Raw genomic sequence first — 21,802 nt, 5'->3', positions numbered from 1 at the left:
GTGAGCAATTGCATTGTGCATCACTGGTTTTTGCCTTCCCCCCCCCCCTTCCTTTTTTTTGTTATATTCCTTTTCATTACTATTATTATATTTCATTATTATTATTGTTAGTATTATATTTTATTTTAGTTATTAAACTGTTCTTCTCTCAACCCACGAGTTTTACTTTTTTTTTTCCTTTGCTCCTCCTCACCCCACTAGGAGTGGGAAACGGCTGCGTGGTGCTGAGTTGCTGACTGGGGTTAAACCACGACAGGGTGATTAGCTGTATTGCCTGGTACTGCCTGTTATTCATGGTTCCGTATGCATAGTGATCTTCACACATTATCCTAATTTCCTCTTTCCAAGCAGTATGTTTTCCATCAACGAGTTAGGTCTGGTCTTTCAAAGTGCAGTGTTTCACAGCCAAGAGGATGATTTGTTCCTTATATATCCACAGTTCAACAGGATCCCCTCAGGCTGAAGTGTTTAAGTACTGTTTATGTCTGATGAAGGTTGCCTATTCCTATAATTCTCAGCAAAAAATCCAAACAAACACTGAATTGCTCCTACCACTGAAGCTGTTGTCACATCGCTGTGATCAAAGAAAGACTTTTTGATCCTTACCTGTTCTTTTGGACAGCTTCCTGTATGAGTAAGTGCTGCCCTTGCACCCACTGCTGTGCCACTGTAGAGAACAGCGTGCTTCAAGGATCTCATTAATACTTGTGGTGCATCTTGGAAGTGAAAGAATGAAAAACAAAGCCCACTGTGACCTTTTTTTATTTAAAATGTGACTTCTCTATTTAAAGATTGGCTGGTTTGTCCAAATTGAACATTAAGAGTGATCTCTCAGAAAAATAAAGAGGCAGGCAGATTAGTAAGGCCACTTACATTTCAATGGACTGGTCAGTACACCAATAAACACCTCTCTCTATTTGCACCTGCTGTAGTTATGTACTCTATTACTGCTCCTTCAGGCCAGTTGAAAGGATCTTGAACAAAGTTCAACTCACCTGTCACTAGGCCCTCTGTGAAGATCTGCTGGTTGGGAAGAGCTACGGCTTAATTAAGCTAGTAGAGTTTTACTGGCTATCCTTTAGTTGTTATATCATCTTGAGACTGTAAAAGACCAAAGCCAATTCAAAGCACAAAAGAGCCAAACCCTGCATTAAAATACATGACTAAAATCTGTCCAAAGGCATTAGCAAAAGTAACATATGAAATATTTCACATGGCAAGTGAATGCAAAACTGCCTTCCTTACTCAAAGCAGTACCACTTTCAAGAGGCATGTTCCATTTCCTGAATGCATTCTGTGGTTCAGAAATCAATAGTAGTGTAGCATCAGCACTTAGCAGAGTTGTGGAGCTTTGGTTGTGTTGCATACTTTTTTTTTTTTTTTTTTTGGAACAGGTGCATAGGTTAAATGCAAGTTATTAGGCTGAATATGGAAAGCAAACAGCTGAAAACTTGTGGCCTGCTATGTAAAGCAATCAGAATAGGTGAGTAAATGGTCCTGTCTAGCCTTGATTTCTCCAACTTTATGGAAATTTATCATTTCCTTTTTTCTGAGGCTACCTTCAAGCTGTATTTTCTTTTACTCTGCTTCTGTCATTCCAAGCAGCAATTTACCAGGCTGTATTGCAGAAAAATTCTCCGTTATTGTAAGGCAAAACATACTGAATTTCAGAAAGGCTACTGTAACTTAGACAAAGCAAGTAGGAGGGCATTAATCAAGAGCAGGCTGACGAGCATCAGCTTTCACTATGAAGAAACAACTGGCTGTTTAAAACCCCAGCATATGGAAATCCATCAGAGGATTGGGTTACTGATTGTGATAAGGATTTTCTTTGCATGATTGGATTAAATATAGCTTTATCTCCTTCACCTTTTTGTTAATCAAGCCACACACAGCTTGGGATTTGAACAAACAGCATTTCTGAAACTGAGACTTCCACCTTTCTAATGTAAGGATTCATTGCAATTCACAGAGCAGATGTCTTCCTCTCTATATGCAGAAATGAAACTGGAGAATGGCCATGTCCTTCCAGACCCAAGTCCTTCCAGACCCAAGCAGTCTCACCCAGCCTCTGCAAAGACATGACAATTTAGATTTCATGGTGTGTACAGAGCTTGTCCAGACATTCAGGAATGGTGCAGAAAGCAATGCTGCAGAGTCAGATAACAGCACAGTGGCTTCATATAAAACCAGCTGTTCGTGACACAAAATCCAGCATTAACGTTAACACGACATCAGTCTGTGGCCTTTGAGAGCATGCACAGCCATGTCTAAAATAACCAGCTTCAGTGCAGAGCAACCTCCAAAGAAGCTGAAAAAAACCAAGCTGACTTGTGAGCTCTGTGGGATTCTGGGCACAGACATCAAGACAGGTCGCACATGCCAGGAAAATGTTTCTCCTCCCCAAGGCTGCGTGGCTTCATGTGACCTAACATGGGTCCCAGCAAGAAAAGAAGTCACTGGGAACTGGGAGCCCTCTCCTGACAAATGCACTGCAGTGATTCCTGCGACACCTCCATGCTTCAAACTGTGCAGCACTACTAGCTGAAGTCCCAAAAGTGCCTGGCAACTGAGGCAAGATGCTACAGCATTTCAGTGCCTTTGGCTAGGATTGCTCACAGATCCCTGCTCTGCACTGAAAAAGGGAGTTTTGCAACTTAAGCACAGCAAACCAAAGCCAAATTGCCTAACAAATACAAGGGTCTGTACCAATTTGACTAAGTCTGCACAGGGCTTGATGTACTCATTACCCCACATCAAGTGCTGAGCATACAGACTGCAATGCTCAATCCTCCAATCCTTGACCATTTCCCGTGCAGGCTGTGAGCAAAAAGCCTTTTGGAGCTTGGACAGTTTGCAGTGGTTTTTCTTGCGTACCACAAAAGAAAGGACACAAGTCTGACTACTACAGTTAATGCTACTTTCTGAAAAGTAGCAAAATATATTCTGTATCATATATTCTTACTCATGTTCTACTTTTCAGAAGCCAGTTTCCTCAACCCATAGCCTCCTGTACAAGAGGACAGATAAACTTCGTGGAGTAGTCTCCAGCTCTGCAGTGCCTTGCTTGCTTGCTACCAGCCAAATCTTGGGTCATACCCAGGCATCACCATAATTAAACAATTTTATACTTCAAAACTGTTACAGTAGAAACCAAGTAATAACCTCTATTGCAAAGGGACACATCCCTCTACTGTTAAACTCTTCCAGTACCAAAAAAGCTAGCACTTAATGCAGTATCAAGATCCCAGGCCAGTATTTACTGTCACCTTGAATATCCCACAGACACTGTGCAAACTCACTTCCTCAAGGAGCACCAGCTATGCTAGAGTTGCTGCTTACCTTAGTCCTTGACCCTTCAGGGAAAGGAATTAGCCCTGAAGAAGTCTCAAGTCTGACTACTTAAAGATGTACTAGTTTACAGAAAAGTTTTTGCTTTCTAGAGGATGCATGGGTGGGACATATTTACGCCAGGCCAGGCTCCTTGGACCCTACCCAGGAACTGTTATTACTACACAAATCAGTGCTGTACTGAAGCATAAGCTGTAGGCTTTCTTCCACCTGGAACTATAATCAGAAATGATGCCATATGCTCATGCAGCTGTGGCTAAAAGCAAGTGAGGGGAGCTCATTTGTTCTTCAGCGCTGCATGCATTTTTTTTTTTTTTTTTTTCTTCTGGAAGAAGGGAACACCAAGGCTAACCAGCAGCACTTAGGTAATGCTTTAATGGAGTTTAGGATGCTTAGGAAAGCATCCTAATGCACTTGAAGGGAAAAGCAGACATGCATAATGCATTTAACAAATTCCAAAACATGGTATGACCTGTTGTCTTTGTTTTGTCTGGGATAGAGTTAATTTTCTTCTTAGTAGCTGGTACAGTGCTGTGTTTTGGATTTAGTGTGAGAATGATGTTGATAACACTCTGATGTTTTAGTTGTTGCTAAGTAGCACTTATCTTAAGCCAAGGACTTTTCAGTTTCCCATGCTCTGCCAGCAAGCAGGTGTACAAGAAGCTGGGAGGAAGCATAGCCGGGGCAGCTGACCTGAACTAGCCAAAGGGGTATTCCATACCATGGAACGTCATGCCCAGTATATAAAGAGGGGGGAGTTGGCCAGGAGGGGCAGATCGCTGCTCAGGCATCAGTCAGCAGGTGGTGAGCAATTGCATTGTGCATCACTTGTCTTTTCCTGGGTATTATTTCCTTTTTTTTTGTTATATTCCTTTTCATTACTATTATTATAATTATTCTTAGTTAGTAGTGTATTTTATTTTACTTTAGTTATTAAACTGTTCTTATCTCAACCCATGAGTTTTACTTTTTTTTTTCCCTCCTCCTCCCCACCCCACTGGGAAGGGGGAGGGGGAAGCAGCTGCATGCTGCTTAGTTGCTGGCTGGGGTTAAACCACGACACCTGTTCCCCTCAAAAGGCATCAATCACATTTCAGGTAGAGAGCTTTATCTCTCTACAGAGAGATAACAGACCTAATAATGTAGCCATTCCAGTGAGTTTCACAGAAAGTTGATGTGATGTTGATAGTGCACGCAGCAGGGGATAGGATACTGGAGCTAAGGAAAACAGTTTGCTTTCCAGTATGACTTTGCCCAAAGTTGAGATGCAACAGTATCCTCATCTTGCTGGGAAGTGATCAAGATAAAGACATCAATTATGAGATGCAGATGCCAAGGTGTGTGGCACAGCCAAGAACTTGCAGGAAATGTGGCCAGATGACACTAGTGTAAGGATGGAGCAAATCCTCATTCCTCTACTGCTCATAACCTAAACCCATAACCTACTTGGGGTAACACTGCCTGCTCTTGCTGCTCACAGTTGTCAAGAACTAAGTTAGCAATACTACAACTAGTGTATTCCTCTTCCTTATTCAGCTCTGACTTAAGCACTGCTGCTCCAGAACAAAATGCAGGTCTTGAGCACAGCCCTGAAATAACTGTGTACCAGGCTGCCTCCACCTGTGGAGGCAAGGAAGAGAAAGACGGCAGGAGCGCCATGCAAGCACACCTTGGACACTCCCCTGGGCCTTGTGCCTTTTATTGCCACAAAGGCTCCCAGCAGGCTGGAGAGGTTGTTTTCAACCCAGAGTGGTGTCAGCTCCTGCTGGGAGGAAGAAGTCTACAGAAACAGTACAGCATTGGCAATGACAATGTCAGTAAGTTAGCACCTGCAAGAATAGAGGCGAGAAACTCTTATGCTCAACTTTAACACTTATTGTCCCGAGAGGAATGGAGCTTCAGCCCCGACTGTAGTCCTCACCACCAACAGGGGACTTTTCACCCTCCTTTCTACATGTTCCATATTTGTCCATATCCTCCTGTTGGTTAGACAACATCTGTTTTGGAGTAAATCCCTATGAGCCTGCAACTAACTAATAAGCAGGAACAGTTTAGTTCCCTGCAGTATTAAGTGAGGTATTTGCTTAGGGATAGAAACTGAACTATGTTTAAGAACTGATTTTAAAAGTCTGTGCCTACTTCTTTGAAGAACTGAGTTGATCTCAACTGGCAGACAGGACAGAACTTGCTACTTGGCTTATGTATACTTTCTAAAGCTAAAAAAAGTCACCTCTAACATAAGCTGGTGCTCAGCTAAGTCTATCTCAGTCCTGTTGCCTGCGCAAGACATTTATCACAGATCATGGCCTTTGAAGGGTCTACAGAAAAGCTGCGAACAGAAATGGCAAATAATGGCAAGATAATGTACTTGGTAAGAGTCTTGTAGGTGAAATATTGCCTAAGCTTAACAGTTATCTGTATATTTAAGGACAGTAGAGAAAAAGCCCTCTGATATGAAAAGAGGAGACTGACAATGCCAGAGCCTCAAGTGAATGATTACACTGCTTTAATACAAAGCAGCAAGTAAGATCTGATCCTGAATAGTTGCTTAGCACTTCCCAGCTTTTGCTGATAAACAAGAGCTGAATGGCATTCAAGCACACCCCAGCACTGGAGATTTGATACTGTCCTCTTCATTCATAATCTGCTGGTGACCTTGGTTCACTAGCTTCAGCTAAACTGTTAATTAAGAGAAAGCCTTCATGCAGTCTCATACACCTCTGCAAGAATAATTCTATAGTCACGCTTTGCTGTGTAGGTTGTTAACAGCCAGTGAGGAACAGTCCCCTGTTAAGGCAGCAGGGAGGCATGTCCCTTCAACAGGGATGCAAAGTGCAGTAGAAAAGGATAAGGATTATGTACCCCCTTGCAGGCCCTTTTGGGTCCTTGGACTATACCTTAACAGCCACCTCCCAGACATGGGTTTATCCTTGCTACACAGAAGACTGCATCTCCCCAGAAGAAAAAAGATTGGGTGGTGGTTTTAGATTTGCACACCCTCCAAAAAGTTGAAAACTAATGCAACAAGGAAATACTGAAGGAAGACTGATGATATTGGTCTTTTGCAAGACAGAAAACAGTGCTGCCAGGAGAGAAGCACTACCCGTAAAATGAAATATCTATCAAAACTGCCTCAGTGACACTCAAGTTGCACACACCACAGCATCACAGCTCTGAGAAAAGGCAGACAGTACTTCTGGAGTATATAAGCCTGCCACCCCAACATGGCCTATAAATTTATGGACGTATCTAAACAGGGACATTCAAGATCAAACCCCACTTTTAAACGCACATACTCCCAAGTGGACCATAAAGTAGATAGCAGAATCCAAGCATTACCACCCACTAGATGCTCTTTCTGCCACCATCCAATTACTCCAAAACATACTTGGGAAGACTAAGATATAAATGGGTTAATATGGACTAGTAAAAAGAGATAAATTAGAAAAACTTGCTATTTTCCCATAACCCTCTCTACAGAGGGGCACAAAGCAAAAGCAGACAGGTCTAGAGCACATTTAGTTAGCAAGTCACTGTGTCTTATCTCAATAGGACTGAATAATTCATCCACACTTTAGAAAAATCTCCATTCTTACCCTCAGCAATGAATACCTATTCATGTGACTATATCACTGTATATAGAAACATAACAGAAGAGAGACTGGCTCAAAACACTGCTCCCCTCAGTAACCATACCAACAAATAAGACAGAGAAATCTGTTTGGCGGAGGGATCTGGTTCTCTCTTTTTGGTAATATCTTTTAACTTAAAAAACCAGCTGCATTGGAGTCAAATAATCAAGCTCAAAATAGTCACAAAAAATAAAGGATGTATTTTTCTCCAAAGATCAAACCCATAACTAACATAAGACATTCATATCAGAGAAGTTCAGTGTCCAGAAAAACTGTTCTGCCATATAGAAAAAAAGATACTGCAATTGCTTTACTGCTCAAGAATTTCCTTGCTCAAACTGCTTAATTCGTCTCTCAAAGTTTTGTCAGTAACTTGCTTTTAACTACAACGTACAAACAATTTTTCTTCACGACCCTCATCTTATCTAAAGCTCTTCTTTTGTTCTGGAGAGTTTTGTCGCATGCTCCTCTATAAATTTGCTCAAATGGTCTAAATCTCTGTCCCCGCCTTCAAATTTAACAGGGTTATTCTTCTTGTCCCTTGGAGCAAAGTAGATAGTGGGGAATCCCTCCACTTTGTAGTGGTCACTCGTCACGTCATTGGCAGTAGCATCCATCTTGGCTATGACTAGATTTTTCTCATTCTTGTATTTTTTGCCTAGCTCGGTATACACTGGTTCTAGTTTCTTGCAGTGTCCACACCATGGGGCATAGAACTCTATGAGAACATCGTTCTTTGGATCCATTACTATGGTATCAAAAGTTTTACCCACTACCACTTTCACAGGCCCTTTGTTATTTTTTGGCACTGGCTGGGACTTCACAATAGGCTTCAGTTTTCCTAGAAGGAAGCAAAACACACACCATTGTTAGAATACAGTAAGAGCAGTCCTTACAATCTCCCCAAGAAAGGGCAGAAGTACATCCTCCCGCCAGGGAAAAGCATTGCACCAGTAAATGAACTTACCTCTGCATGAAACATAGGCTAGTTTGTTAGTGACCTTTTAGCAAAACAACCGTGAAATATGGGCAACAATTTGTTTCACAATTCCCTAGAATATTTTAGGCTTGCCAAACATGTTCAGTTTTAGAATATAGCTAGATGCCACAGCATACTCCAAGCAACAAAGTTAATGAACTGAGATTAAAAAAAAAAAAAAAAAAAGGCAAGAAACATCCAAAAGCTTTAAGTCACAGAGCACTACAAGGTTGCACGTATGACTATTGTAGCCATTGCCTCAGGAAAAACTCTTGGAAGGGGAAACAAAGCAATTGGCTTAGAGAATTGTATTTTAGAAACTGTACCTTTTTTGAATGCCAGCACAAATTGCCTGAGTACGTCAGAGTCAAACTCTTCTGGCTCCATGGCATATTTCTTGCCACCTTCATCCAGAATGGCGACATTGACATCCTCTCCACTCTCAAGCAGGCCCAAATCTTTTATTTCAGAAGAATAATCTTCCTCATCAGAAACAGCAAACACGTATTCAGGGAAGTCTTTGGCCACTTCCAGGACTTTGCCTCTCCAGTACTGGGTAGCTGAAAAACCAGAACACAACGGGATTAGTAATTTCTAGTTACTTATGGCTTGCTTCCCCCCAAAGTGGAGGAATAGTAATCTTAGCAAACTTACCAACACGATAGTCGAAACTAAAGTCTACAGAATAATAGACAACCACTAGAGGATGCTTAGCATATCTTTTAGCATCATTGGAAGGCTTGCGATGACCAACTAGAGGCAAAGCATGTTTTAGCACGTGCTCTTTAATCTCCAATCCATCTGTAGAGTCCTGCTTAAAAAAATTGGGAAAAAAGGTCAGAAAAATGGATTTAAGTGGCATTTCTGTTACACACTACTGAAAACTAATATTGATGCATACACGAATGAGATAGAGGGGCATGTTATAAACAATGCTGTCACCATATTCTTCAAATCTTTGAGCACTAAAGATACTTTAGTATTCTTACTACCCTTAAACTGAATATTGTAATGGTAAATTGTTATTTGAATACGTAACCTCTGGGTTAATTTCATAAAGCTTTCTCGAACAAAGCAATACAGTTTCAGGGGACAAACAGGTTGCCTCAAATATCTAGTGGAGTACTTCAACAGGAAGATACCAACTGCTCATATATACAAAGAAAGAAAACCTTCAATCCGTGCACAAACTTTCTAGCTTTGGATCAGCTACTCACTTTAAGATCCAAAAGATGCACCTTGGGCTCATACTTTGACTGAAATTTTTCTGGCTGCATGACAACCAGTTTTCCTGGAGATGCTTTCAATAGTTTTGCAATCTCATTGCTGAAGGTGTGATGGAACTTGTAATCTTCTCTTAAACCATTAGCTGAAAAATTAAGGTTAGGGAGAAGGAAAAGTCATCAAGAAGTGAACTGAAATCTTGAGACTGCACTGCAAGGAAACTCTCTTCCCATTCTCAATGGGACATGGAACAACTCAGAGTCTTGAAGAACAGCTCTCATCAGGGGTGAGAAGCATGTGAAAATACATACAATTCAAGTAGCACTATTTGAATGCTGTTCAATAACCCATTTACTTGATGAGTTATATTCTACACATTCAAAAACCTTGAGCAGCTTCCAAAACATATACAGTGAAACAGCTATTTGTTTATCAGTCTCCTACCTCTTGGCTTCCCCCCAAACAACAGAAAGTAGAGCTGGAAAGGAACTCACAAGGTCACCTAGTCAATCTATTTGCTTTGGGGCAGCCTGGGAAACAGTTCTGTATCTTGCCACGCTGGAGCAACCAAATCAGCTCCTAATCCAACTATAAATGACGGCAGCCCCTGAAGCAGGCATAGCCAGGGGGAGAAGAATTGTCCCCACTGCTCTCAAGGCTCTGGCAGAAACCAAGAGTGGCTGCAAGTAGTTTGATCATGCGAGACACAGGGATTGATTAAATGGATTGAGGACCTCAGGCGCTTAGCCTCTTCTGTGTGGTAGCAAATATCATTAACAGGACCATCAATGTATCATGTCAAAGGGGTTTTTAAGAATAAACATTGCCAGGAATGGTCTAGCTAAACTGATTCAGAGGTGGATGATAATTCTTTCTCCAGGCCCCCCACCCCAAACAAGTTTGGCAAAGCCCAGCCTCTGGAACTGTCAGATACGAAACAAGCAATAGCAGACAGCAAAGCTAGCAAGGCTTTAAGCCAAGAAGTTGTGATTTGTTCCTCAGCTAGGAATTTTCCCTCCTCTCTAGTTTGCATGTTTTTAGGGACACAATACCAAGAGGAGGTATCTCCTGTGACCTGCTGATACTTTAGCTATAGCCTCAAAATCTGGTGTGAGCTTTTTTCTTGAGTACAAGTGGAAGATCACCCTTCAATCTCCTTCTTCTTATTCTTCTCCAACCTCCCCACTGAACAAAGAGCAGAAATAAAGGATCTCTCCATGCCCAAAGTCCTGGGCAGAATCTCAACAAAACATATATTTCATCAATATTTTAAAACATTCTTTACCTGCTTCCTGATAGAGCTGATAGGCTTTGTCATTCTCTCCACTAAAGACACCAATGATGATGACATCATCCCCATCCCTCAGAAATTCCTGTACCTGCTTGGTAGCCTGAATCTGTTTGGATGGAGGACCAGCTTGCTCAATCATGTAGTCGACAATACCTGTGAGACAAACCCGCCCCAAAAAGTTGCTTAGAACATTTACTGAACTGAAAGGTTCAAGCATTCCCTCTGCGACATTGTTTAATACCACATTTCCCATGGACACCTTTCTTTCTGTGCAGCCCTCCCACAATAACTTAAAGACGAAATCAGCAAGACCTCAGTCCAAGTTTTTAAAGCTGCAGTTCTGGATATTCTCTTTCAGGTTGGTTTCAAAAGAGGTGACTAAGCACGAGTTCCATGGATATCAGCTGATCTTTCCAGTAACCCTCCTTTCTGAAATTCCAGATCCTTCACTGTCTCCTGACCCTGCTATGAGCCAAAGTTCTACTTGGATAGTCTTAAGTCTTCCCTCTTATTAAAACCTAATATTGAGTACTTTGTCAGCCCTTATGGCACATTCCAGTGCAATCAAAGGCTGCCCATTTACCCATACTGCCACTGCTTCACCATGGGTATTTAACTTAGTTTATATTAAAAGGAGCTTATAGTACCACCATAAGATGTTATAAAGATTAGAGACAAGTTTATACTGCTGGCCTATGTAGGTATGAAAGCACAGTTTTTCAGGTTTCCCCAACTATCATTGCTATGATGTTAACAAGTCTGCAAGTACTATAGATACGTCAAAACATTTGTGGTCAAGCCCTCAGAAAATAAGAAAAAGCAGAAGTTGCAGTACCGTATTTTTCTCGTGGACCACTGTAGTCATAAGGTTTGCCTTTGCGGAAGATTTTCAGAGTTGGGTAGCCAGTAACATCAAACTTCTTTGCAAGCTCAGTTTCAGCAGTGGCATCGACTTTAGCCAGGGGAATAGGAGGTGTGCGCTTGCTGAGCTCCTGGGCAGCCTTCTCATATTCTGGAGCAAGCCTTTTGCAGTGTCCACACCTAGGGAAGAAGAGGGGAGGGCACTTTTTACAAGCCATGAGTCCTGCTAGGTAACTTCTACCTCTGAAGTGGAAGAGTTAAGTCTTCCAGAATGGAGAAAGTAGAAATGGGGTTATTCAATCTACAGAGGACACTTCAGTCTTGGAAGACTTATCTCTCCAACCTGAAGCTAGCCTCTATGTCTGGCCCCACATTACTATAGGTAGTTTCATTTTTAGAGACCACTTTTAAATTAAGGACCAACTCCCTTTGGTTTTCAGTATCTCTCAATGTGTTCCCAAATTAGTAAATAAGAAGAACCTTCAGTGAAGTTCTGGAGACCACCCCTTGCTGAGACACAGACCCAGTCTAGCCTGCAAGTGATTTGTAATGCGATCCTAGGTCCAGATTAGAACTAAGGTACACCAGAGCTACACATACCTGCACAAGGCAAGCCTCTGAAGAAGCATAACAACAGAAAACAAGTTCACCAAGCATGTTCAGGCCAGCTGTGCTAGGTGTACAGGTGATTGCCTTGCTTACCATGGAGCATAGAATTCCACCAGGATTATGTCAGCACCATTCACAACATCGTCAAAATTATCCTGGGTCAATACCAGGGTAGCTTCTGGTGGAGGGGTCCAATTGGGGTCAGAAACCTCCTTGACTTTGGCCACAATTGCTGAAATACAGTTCAACAGCTCAATTAGCAAGTTTGCATTATCATACCAGTAGCACATCAAATGCAAGAGTTGGCATCAAGAAATTAAAATCAGAGTGGCAAGCATGGTCTTGGACTAAAAGCTTACACGTCAAGCTTACACAAGAACACTTTCTTAATCAAGCTCCTTTATGCTTTACTTGATTGCCAAGAAGGTCTTCTCTTCACCCCATAGAGCATCTTACTTATGCAGAGCACAGACCTGTACTTTGCAGCACTGTAGCACATGAATTCCATCTCAAAACAGACAGAAAAGGTAGTTTTTCCCCCTCTGACTGAAGTTGGACACATTCATTAAGTAAAACACAAGTGGTTTTATATACAGTCAATATATAGATCAGATGTTTCTTATTAGCTGATCCTTCAGCAACCATGACACTACCTCCTCTTCTAGTCAAGTCATATTTCTAGAAACATTCCATCAGTAACAGCACTACCCACTACCTGCAAAATTGTCCTCTAGCATGCAGCCAATTGAGAAGACAGGCAAAATTTCAGCCTTCGTAACATTATTCTGCTTAAGATAAAGTAACTTGAGATCAAAGTCCTTCAAAATAGTCACATTAAGAAGCAAAACCATATACTTCTTTGCTTTCTTACAGAGACTGTAAAGGACTGATGCTTACCATCTTCTGTCCGAGAACCATCATAGTCAACAGGTTGGCCTTTTTTCAGGATTTTGATGGTTGGGTAGCCAGTGATGTCGAAACGACTTGCTAGTGAAGTGGCTGCAGTAGCATCTACTTTGGCAACTGGAATAGGAGGGTCATTTTCCTTCAGAGTTTTGGCTATCTTTTCATATTCAGGAGCAAACTGCTTGCAATGCCCACACCTGTCAGAGGAAGACACAAGTAGATACATAAATGCACAACAGACCCACAGGGGTATTTTGCTACTCTGCATTTCTAGGATGCCTTCTGACACATGTTCACAACATCAACATAAAAATGTTTGTCTTGCTATGTTTTCAGATCATGGAGAGACAGAGAGTAATTGTAGCTGATGTGCTGTTTGTTCAAATCCCAACCCCTTTTTTTTTTATTTTCATTCAACTGGCAACACATTTCCATATACGTTTTATAAAGCCATTGTAAAAAAATTTAATAATTGCTTTTACAACAAAATTGCAAACCTTGTACCGTGCTTCTCCTTCCTCCCTGCCCCCCCAAATGTGGTCTCATTCAGACTTCAGCTTCTCCCTAATCTAGGTTCATCTTTACCTAGCACCCTAAATTGAACTAAAGAGAAAAATGAACCAGTAGTAAGTTGGCCTAATGAAATCTCACGCTCACCACGGTATCACAGCACTTGCTCCCTCTCTGGCCACACCAGAACTCTTTGGGAAGAACAGAGGCTCCTGCTGCAAAAGCTGGCATGACAGAGGATACCAGTGTAAGAAAAGCTGAATATAGCTTGACAAGCTGAAGACAAAACCAGGAAAATGAAGGGGAGGGAAAAAAAAAAAAAAGAGGGAAAGTAGTGTGTAGCAGATAGTCTGTGCTCCTTAGCCTCTCAGCTGGCAGGAGGGGGAGTAGAAAAAAAGAAAAGAAGTGTTTAGTCTGCGATGATCACACATCCTTCTGCTTGGATAAATTAACTCAGCAACTTGACTGTAAATATATTCTACTCTTGTTTTCCCCCACTAACAATCCCTATTATTTTTGTCCATAAGAACGCAAGAGAAGACACATTCTGGCCTAAATTCTTTGTCTTGGTTACAGGCAGGTAAATCCACTGTAGCTCCCCTGAGCACGCTAGTGTTACTGTATAACCTGGTATGCCAGCAGAATTATCATTGTTAGGTAGATATATGAGGCACTGTTTAAATTGATAATACAGATGAGCTATGTCCTTACTCACACCACACCCTTCTGGCAAGGACAGAGATTTAAACTTGAGAAGGAAAACCTTCTAGCAATTCCCCTACTAGGGAAGTCTCCCTCATCTAGATGGAGGAATGGAGAAGTGCACAAGTTCGCAGTGGGCCAGCACAAGGACACAAGGGCAGGCTGCGAGACCACACTGCGTGACTCTTCTGGGGCTCACTGGGACCGTTTCTGTTCCCTGACAGGCACAGAGCGGGGATGGAACCAGGGCTGTGCTTCCCTTGGCATGGGATCCCTCAGCATGACACACATCTGTGGATAAAGAGCAGGCTGTTGTCTGTCGCACGGTACAGGGGCAGGGAAAAGGGTACCTCCACACCACCAGAACCATCTCCTACCCTGGACTATGGCAGAGCCCAGTGCTTCTCCTGCAAGCAAGCTACTCCTACGTCATCTTTAAAATTGCAACCCAAGCTCACTTTTTAGGAGTGTGTCCTGTCAGAGGAGCCTCCAACAGCCACCCCATCCCGCACCTAAGGAGGTACCGCAGGCTGTGAACCCACCATGGTGCGTAGAACTCCAGCAGCACAGTGTCCTTGTCCGCAGTAAAGGTATCAAAGTTTGCATCATTCAAAACTAATATGCCATTTTCTTCTTTAAGTCCAGAATCAGAATCATCATTGTCATCTTCATCATCTTCATCATCACTGTCATCATCAGCTTCTTTTGTAACAGATACTGGAAAAGTAAAAGTGCAATACGGATTAGATTGTGTCAAGTTGAACATTAAAATAACACTACCAGGTTAAAGATGGATTAAGTATATCCTGTGGTTAAAAAAAAAAAAAAAAAAAAAAAAGTATCGACAGAGGTTAGTTCCTGCTCCACATACAACAACAGCTACCTCAGTTTGCAAAGAGCTTGGACTCAGGTGTTTGACCTTTTCATTTTTGTCCACACTATGCCAGCTAACAATATCAGTATTTCAGTAAAGTGTCAACATGTATTTTGCACTTCACGGCAAACTAACAAAATGGACACAAGAAGAATTAATGCATAGAGACCCATGTGACAGTTGCTACCAAGGTATGTTGGGTAACTTGTTGAAATGTGGGAAGTGAGACATGTTTTTTTGGGCAAGAAGGGCACACAGATGATACCTGAGTTCAAACAGAGGCCCTCCATCATGCAGCAAAACAGCTGTCCTTCAAGCGCAGCGATGCGTGGTTGGAAAAATTAGGTGTCTTGTACCAAAAAAGCAGATGTTATCTGTCCCCAATGCTCCCCTTGTACCCTTACTCACTACACTTGTAACACCACAACTGCTATGCTCTGCCTGTTTGAAGGTCTAACAAACAGACAGGCTTACTACAAACTCAAATGCTATCATTTTGCTACTACCAAGGTGGTTTAGAGGCAGCACTTCAAAATTATGCTTCTGTTCCTGACTGCTCAATCCCACCCCTGCCACCTCAATATATCTTGCTTTCAGTTACAGCAATGTTTCAGGTCTGCAATTCATTGAAGAGGCTTTCCACTCACAGGAGCATCACTCTGCTCTGGATCAGCACCAGGCTGCAGAGTGAGTGTAAAATCAAGTAAGTAAGTGACTGTTACAGGAGTCCCATTAAAATCCACTCCTATGCACTTGGCAGATGCAAGGTACTCTTCTAAAATAAATGCAGTGAAAACTTCTTTCAAAGAACTTTTGGAGAGTCCTTTGATTTAAGGAGACCAAAACCACTAGTCCAGAACAGGTCTTTCAAGGAGAAAGCAGATTTGCTAAATTACTGAAGCAAAGTTAGCCCACGAAATCTGAAGCCAGGATATTTCAACTGGTTCAGTCTTTGTTCGCTTGGAATTTGAGATGGTTTCTTTAGTATTTGATCTTTCACATGTTCCTTTAAACTTTTTTTTTTTTTAAACTGCTATCATTCGAGGCAAGCAGACCTTCCTGAATGACTTTAAAGGAATTTCAGTCACAGAACAAGTAATGAAAATACCTCATCCCAAATGAAAACTGTACAACAATGAAGCTAAGGCCCTTTCAACCACTGGGAGTCCTAGTATTAGGGGGGGAAAAAAAAAAGGAAGAAAAAGATTAAGGTTTCTTGTTCAAAACTATTCTCTATTTAACTTTAATTGGCTTTTGACTAAGCTGACAGGAGTTACTGCAGCAGGACAGCAAATCATGTACATGTAAGTTACTTATTCAGGACAAGAATTCTGAAAATACTCTGATTTCATCTGGAATTTGAAAGTTAAGAAAGATAAATGTGTAGTATCCAGGTATGAAAAAGTGAAAAAAACAAATCCCACTATTCTCAGACCAACAGCAGACCATAGGAATAAGCTCACCGTGGACAAAATTGTGCCATTAAATTGCAATAGCTATTTTTCTGTTAGAAGAAGGTATTAAAAAAATAAGCCTATATGCTCTCAGAAAACAATATGCACTCCTGGAGAAAATGCGTTAATTTTAATTAGAACCCAACTTTACACAGCACAAAAATATTAAAGCTTCTGATGAGGGGAGGGATGACAGGAGATCATTTATCACACAACAGCAGTCACCTGGATTAAGTTTCTTTAACAACTACTACTGTTTCATCTGATCTACGAAGCAGCTAAAAGCACTCTTTGCAAGCGGACAATGCCTCCTGTGTTGCTGCCTCAAGAGCACTTGCAGTGAAAGGGCTGAACTGTCAAACACCCTTGAAGTGAATCTATGGCAGTCATGTACCTGCAGCACTGCCCTGGTGAAAAAGCTAGTTTTCAGGGGGTTTCAGCAGTCAAAACTTCTGCTTACATGTGTGCCCAGCAATTTTGAGGGCTATGTTTCACCGCAGGGTGTTCATGGTTGGTCTGTGCCTGAATTCCCAGTGAGTTGTGCAATGCCCATTGCCTTTCCGAGCAAATCACTTCAGACTTGATTTTTCCTGACACAAAGGAATTTGAGCAAAACTAGCCGGCCAATTCTGCTCATGGATCTCTGAAAACAACCACCAGGTTGCAATTCTCATTCCTGCTTACTATGCTAACTCCCCACCCCCTACAGAGAAAAAGACCACTGCAGGTACTGTGGCATAGGCTCATGGTTTAGAAAGCCGAGAACAAAGCATCACCTACAAAAACATTCTGCACAAGTGGAAAATGTTGCCACTAGATCTAACATCCATCACTGAAATAATTTTGTATCTTTCCCTGCAAGTGTCTGTATAGCCTGCCAACATAAAACTTCCTTGACAGTGATACGTTGACACGGGCATTATACACACCCACTTCCTCCTCCTCCTCGGAGATGGAAGCAGGACAGTAGCACTTAACAGCAGAACTCCAGCTTTTCCCAACTGGCTTAAGGAGGTCATGCATTTCCAAAAAAAAAAAAAAAAGTTAACCACACCTATAAATTGGTCCTTAAGAGTGCAAGCTCACCCTCTATAGTCTTCAGCTTCACTGATACCTAGGTTTACCATAGCTACTTCTAACGTCCCCTTTAGTGTTGGGACTGAAAGACCTGCTTCAAGGACTCGAGCAAGTATGGGAGAAGTAAGCAGGACTTTTTTCATTAAGAGCAAGAAACTTTCCTCTGCATTAATGATTTACAATTTGAAGAGAACAGATACAGAATGAGTCCAACTGTGACACCTGAAATGGCAGAAGTAGCTATTAAATATTTGCATAAGACAGCTCATGAAAATAAAATAGCTGCACCCAAACCTGAAGTGTCTTTGTTTCTTAAAGCTACTTGCAAAGCACATGGACAAACTAACAAGTGACAGCTGTGGCTAAAACCTGCCCTCCAGCAAGATATGGACCACTCTCTTTTACTCCAGCAAAGCATTTCCACAAATTTCAACACATTACTACACAAGTCAAAAAACATGATGAAGATGGCACTCATTTTAAGACTTCAGGTACATGATGCTGGCTGGCAGGCCTTCTTCAGGGTGACAACTACTCTAACTGAAATTAATTCTTACAGTAACTTCACTGAACTTTCAGCATTTATTGGAAGTCTGGGCTAGTAACTTTTTCTTAAGTAGGGTGAACCCTGTACAAAAAAGCTGCATCCAGATATCTATGACTTCAGGATTCTGCCTGAAAGTTTCCTTTTCAGGAGGGCACTGCAGTGTCCATTCCCCAATTGGATGAGCTCAGTTTTCAGAAACCCAGAAGTCAAGACTCATAATCTGTTGCCAGGGCATTCAAAAGGCTTTTTATGAAAGCAATCTTCCTCAATCTTTTCTGTAGTGGATCCTCTACATGATCCTTCCTTTTCCTTCATCAGGATGCAATGGGTATAATGGTCATGATTTAGGCTGACCTTGCTGTGAGCATATCTGCCTCACTGCCCTAGTCAAATTTCACTTCCAAAACCATACAGTGCAACAAGCCTGGTTTCATCTGAATTTTTCATCTCCTGAACAATCAATTTACATAAGGTTACTTGCTTTTTGCAAAGTAAATTTATTCCACTCCATACAGGTCTGCATTTCAAGGGCAAAAATGGAAATCCCTAACTACATGCATTTTTAAAGCAAAGGCTTGGTAAAGCCTAGTTCATGACTTATACACAATCTTGAGATACACAATAGAAATAGGAAAATGACAAAAGTTGTGCAGTGGATTAGTGTTCAACTTGCACACAGGAGAAAATACTTTCATCACTGTTCATCTTTGATCCCGAGAACTCATATAATGAGAAGAACAGCACACATGGGAAATACTGATGAGAGCCTGGCCCACGAGAAGCTGAGCTACTGCTGTCAGCCACAGGACCCAGGCTTCGCTGTAACATCACAGGTGTTACTTCATCATTTAAAGGTAGTAGAGGAAATCAGTACTATGCTTTGTCACATGCTACAAAGCGATGATAACCAAGTGTTCTAGCTAAAAGCAGAGAAACAGACATAACACAGAATCTTCCTGTGAAGCTTTTTTAAAAATTCTAATCTGAAAAACATGTATCTCCTTACTGCAGATGCTATATCCTACACAAAAAAAAAAATCTCTTGATTCTTATCCTACAGACCATACAGTTGGTCACACAGATAAGGTACCTGACATAAATGCATTTCTTCAAGTTTCAGCATCTGTTCACAGAGCAAGAATTTGCAGGACAGGAGTTCAGGAGGTCATCCATAATCAGGAGGTCAGGGGGTCTCCCTGAATGCCCTCTAATACTTAACATACAGCAGTGTTAATGTAGGAAATATGAAAGATGTAGGATTTCTCAAAATCCACTTGAAAGACGCTTAAAACCAAAAAAGAAGCACCTTCAAATGCCTGCCTCCTATGCACAGGCACTAAACTTAGTCAGAGCAGCTTTGTTTCAGATAATTTTGGAAAGGAGAAGACACCCATCAGTGAAATTCAAAGACAACGGGAAGAAACACCAAGAAACTAGCAACACACAGCCTTCCTTCTGAGAAAAAATAAACAATCAGTTTGAAACATAAGAATGCACAGATCCTCTGAATTAAGGGGTAAGGAAAAGAGTGCTCCGTCGGATAATGAAATTGCAAATTTACCGGTAATTTATAAGTCACTAATTGCCAACATGGCTAATTGCTAGCTTTTAATTCCGTGTTTAGAAGAGGCGAGGCAGACTTGCCGCACAGCAAAGGAGAAACGAACAGCGTTGCGACAAGCAGGCTCTGCGAGACATCAGCGCCTTCACGGAGGGGGATCAGCGCCCCGCCTCCGCCAGCTCAGCCCAGAGGCCTGCGGGGAGCAGCCGGCCGCGGCCCGCCAGCCCGGCCCCTGCGGCGCCTCGCCGGGGCCACGCACACGCGTCTCGCAGGGGGAGCCAGGCCACGCACCGGCAGCCGAGGCACCCACGCGCTCAACGGTCGCCGCCGCCAGCCCGTTCCCCACCCCCCCGCACTCACCGCCGCCGCCGTCGTCGTCGTCCTCCTCGTCCGCCGCGCCCCGCGCCAGGAGGGCGATCTGGGCCAGCCCCAGCAGCAGCACCAGCACCACTACCCACAGCCCGCTCAGCCTCATCCCGCCACCGCCCACCGCTCCTCAGTCCGGTCCAGTCCACTTCGCTCCGCTCCGGCCCGCCGCGCCCCTCGCGGGACACCGCGCCCCCTGATTGGCTGTCGCCCTGCGACGCGAGCGGCGCGGCCGCCAATCGCCTCGCGCACCCCTCCAAAGCGGCGCCGCCGCACAACGCCCGGGCGCGCGTCACGAGGGGCTCGAGCGCGGCGTTCCCAGCGCCCCCAGCGCCCCCCCCCCCCCCCAGCAGCAGCCGCTTCGCAGCGCCGGGAGACAAGCACGATCGACTGAAGCAGACAGTGTGCGCGCCTCTGTGCGTAAAATTAGATGCCTGCTCTGAGGTGCCTCTCCCTCATTGGCTGCCGGGGGGGCCACCAACCGCCGGCTGACACGCGTTTCAGACGCAGCCGCCCTGGGAGCCGGGGGAGGTGGCGAGGCGGGAGGGAGGCGGGGCTCCCCGCCCCCGTCCCAAGGGCGAGAAGCCACATCGCCCTTCGCGATTGGCGAGCTGCCGCCAGAGGGCGGGGCGGTGCCAGCGGGCGGCGGCAGCCTGTGAGGACGCGCCGCGTACATGAGGCGGGGTGGGGCGTCGGTCTTGTGTTGGAAGCGGGGGTGAGGTCAGGAGGTCGCTTTCTGTGACGCGTTGGGTGAGGGGCCGTGGGGCTGGCCCTTGGCGGCGTAACCGCGATACGCCGTCGTTGGGGCTCCCGGTGGCGGAGGCCCCATAGTTGTTCTTATTATTTAAGTAACTTATTGCCGTTTACCTAAAGCGTTTGACGGCGCCGTCGCTCTTGGGGGCTCCCATAGGGCTCAGGGGATCGGGGGTAGCAAGTCCATCTGTAATGCCATAATTAACGTCTGTAAGCAAAGGTGTTACAGACCTTGGACAGAGTAAGGCTGCGTGCAGCTGTTTCTCTGAGTGTCTTATGCTTAACTTTTTTTTATTTCCAAAAAGCTGTGGTGAAACTGGGGTCGTTTAGCTAGGTTATAAGAGAGAAGTAATTTGCAGAGTCAGGTTTTTACTAGTATATTGGCCTCCTATTTGTCGGCAAACCCACAAACATAAGTGTTGTCCCAAAAATCAGGATTCTTTCACCCGGTGTGCAAAAAAGCCGATTAACACACAGAGCCGAGATACTTGTTTATTTCATGTCTGCACAGAGATGGGTGCTAGGTGGTAACTCCACAAAGCTAGCACAGCTGATTAACACACGGTAAAGCATTTTATACCTTTCAAGCAACAGTTATCAGTATTTTTACAGTTTTGCTTAGTTACTCTCGTTCCTATTGGTTCTCGCAAGTCTCATCTCCACTTAAAGTCGCAGCGTCCTCCTTTTTTACTGCGCATATTCTGTGAGGAAGGGGCTTCTGTTGGTAGGGGGCTCTCCCTACTCAAGGGTGGGTTTTCTAGTATGTTAATTAGGATAGTTCACTCACAGTTCAAGTAGCTCTTTGATTGCCCCTGTGCTTATCTTGGTATGTCTTTACCCACTGACTTACGGTGTCATCTTGTTTCTCTTCTCAAGGTCATGCCTCGTTAACTAAATAGCATCCTTTGTTTTTGTTTCTCGCATATCTCCAACAATTCCCCCCTTTGAGACTTAGATAAAGAGTTCTTATTTAAAATAAGTCTCACTTAGATATTTTCATTCTAAAACTTCAGTCTCTGGGAGATTTCAAAAATTTCCAAAACTGCTCATAGGTTCCTTCCCATTGACATAGGTCTCGCTGGAATTTTTCCCTGTCCTTTATAGG

The 21,802-nt window shown here is 43.2% G+C and overlaps 1 protein-coding gene across 5 annotated transcripts; it reads right to left on the bottom strand.

The window, feature by feature from the left end:
• Nucleotides 1-7,160: 7,160 nt before the first annotated feature.
• PDIA4 (protein disulfide isomerase family A member 4) lies at nucleotides 7,161-20,208 on the bottom strand. 5 transcript variants are annotated; one of them, XM_050890805.1, is made up of 10 exons: nucleotides 19,939-20,208; nucleotides 14,608-14,782; nucleotides 12,845-13,050; nucleotides 12,041-12,179; nucleotides 11,313-11,518; nucleotides 10,472-10,630; nucleotides 9,180-9,331; nucleotides 8,617-8,776; nucleotides 8,289-8,522; nucleotides 7,161-7,824 (listed from the first exon to the last, which is right to left on the bottom strand). In XM_050890805.1, exons 1-10 carry the CDS (start codon nucleotides 20,051-20,053, stop codon nucleotides 7,409-7,411), a joined length of 1,962 nt encoding a protein of 653 aa, XP_050746762.1. In that variant the 5' UTR covers nucleotides 20,054-20,208; the 3' UTR covers nucleotides 7,161-7,408. The 5 variants fall into 5 exon arrangements, with proteins under 5 accessions (XP_050746762.1, XP_050746765.1, XP_050746766.1 ...); XM_050890808.1 differs by having other exon boundaries at nucleotides 19,942-20,208; XM_050890809.1 differs by having other exon boundaries at nucleotides 8,617-8,773; nucleotides 19,942-20,208.
• Between the last annotated feature and the right edge of the window lie 1,594 nt (nucleotides 20,209-21,802).

The sequence above is a fragment of the Gymnogyps californianus genome, chromosome 2 (assembly GCF_018139145.2).
Source record: "Gymnogyps californianus isolate 813 chromosome 2, ASM1813914v2, whole genome shotgun sequence".
NCBI classification, from domain to species: Eukaryota; Metazoa; Chordata; class Aves; order Accipitriformes; family Cathartidae; genus Gymnogyps; species Gymnogyps californianus.
Note: the sequence above shows the minus strand (reverse complement) of the source record. Positions and strands in the feature narration are given on the sequence as shown.

Coding starts and splice junctions, on each gene's coding strand:
- PDIA4 (XM_050890805.1), bottom strand. CDS start 20,053: ATGAGGCTGAGCGGGCTGTGGGTAGTGGTGCTGGTGCTGCTGCTGGGG. Junction 14,783..19,938: donor CGACGACGACGGCGGCGGCG/GTGAGTGCGGGG, acceptor TTACTTTTCCAG/TATCTGTTACAAAAGAAGCT. Junction 7,825..8,288: donor TGTGCTGGCATTCAAAAAAG/GTACAGTTTCTA, acceptor GCTTCCTTCTAG/GAAAACTGAAGCCTATTGTG.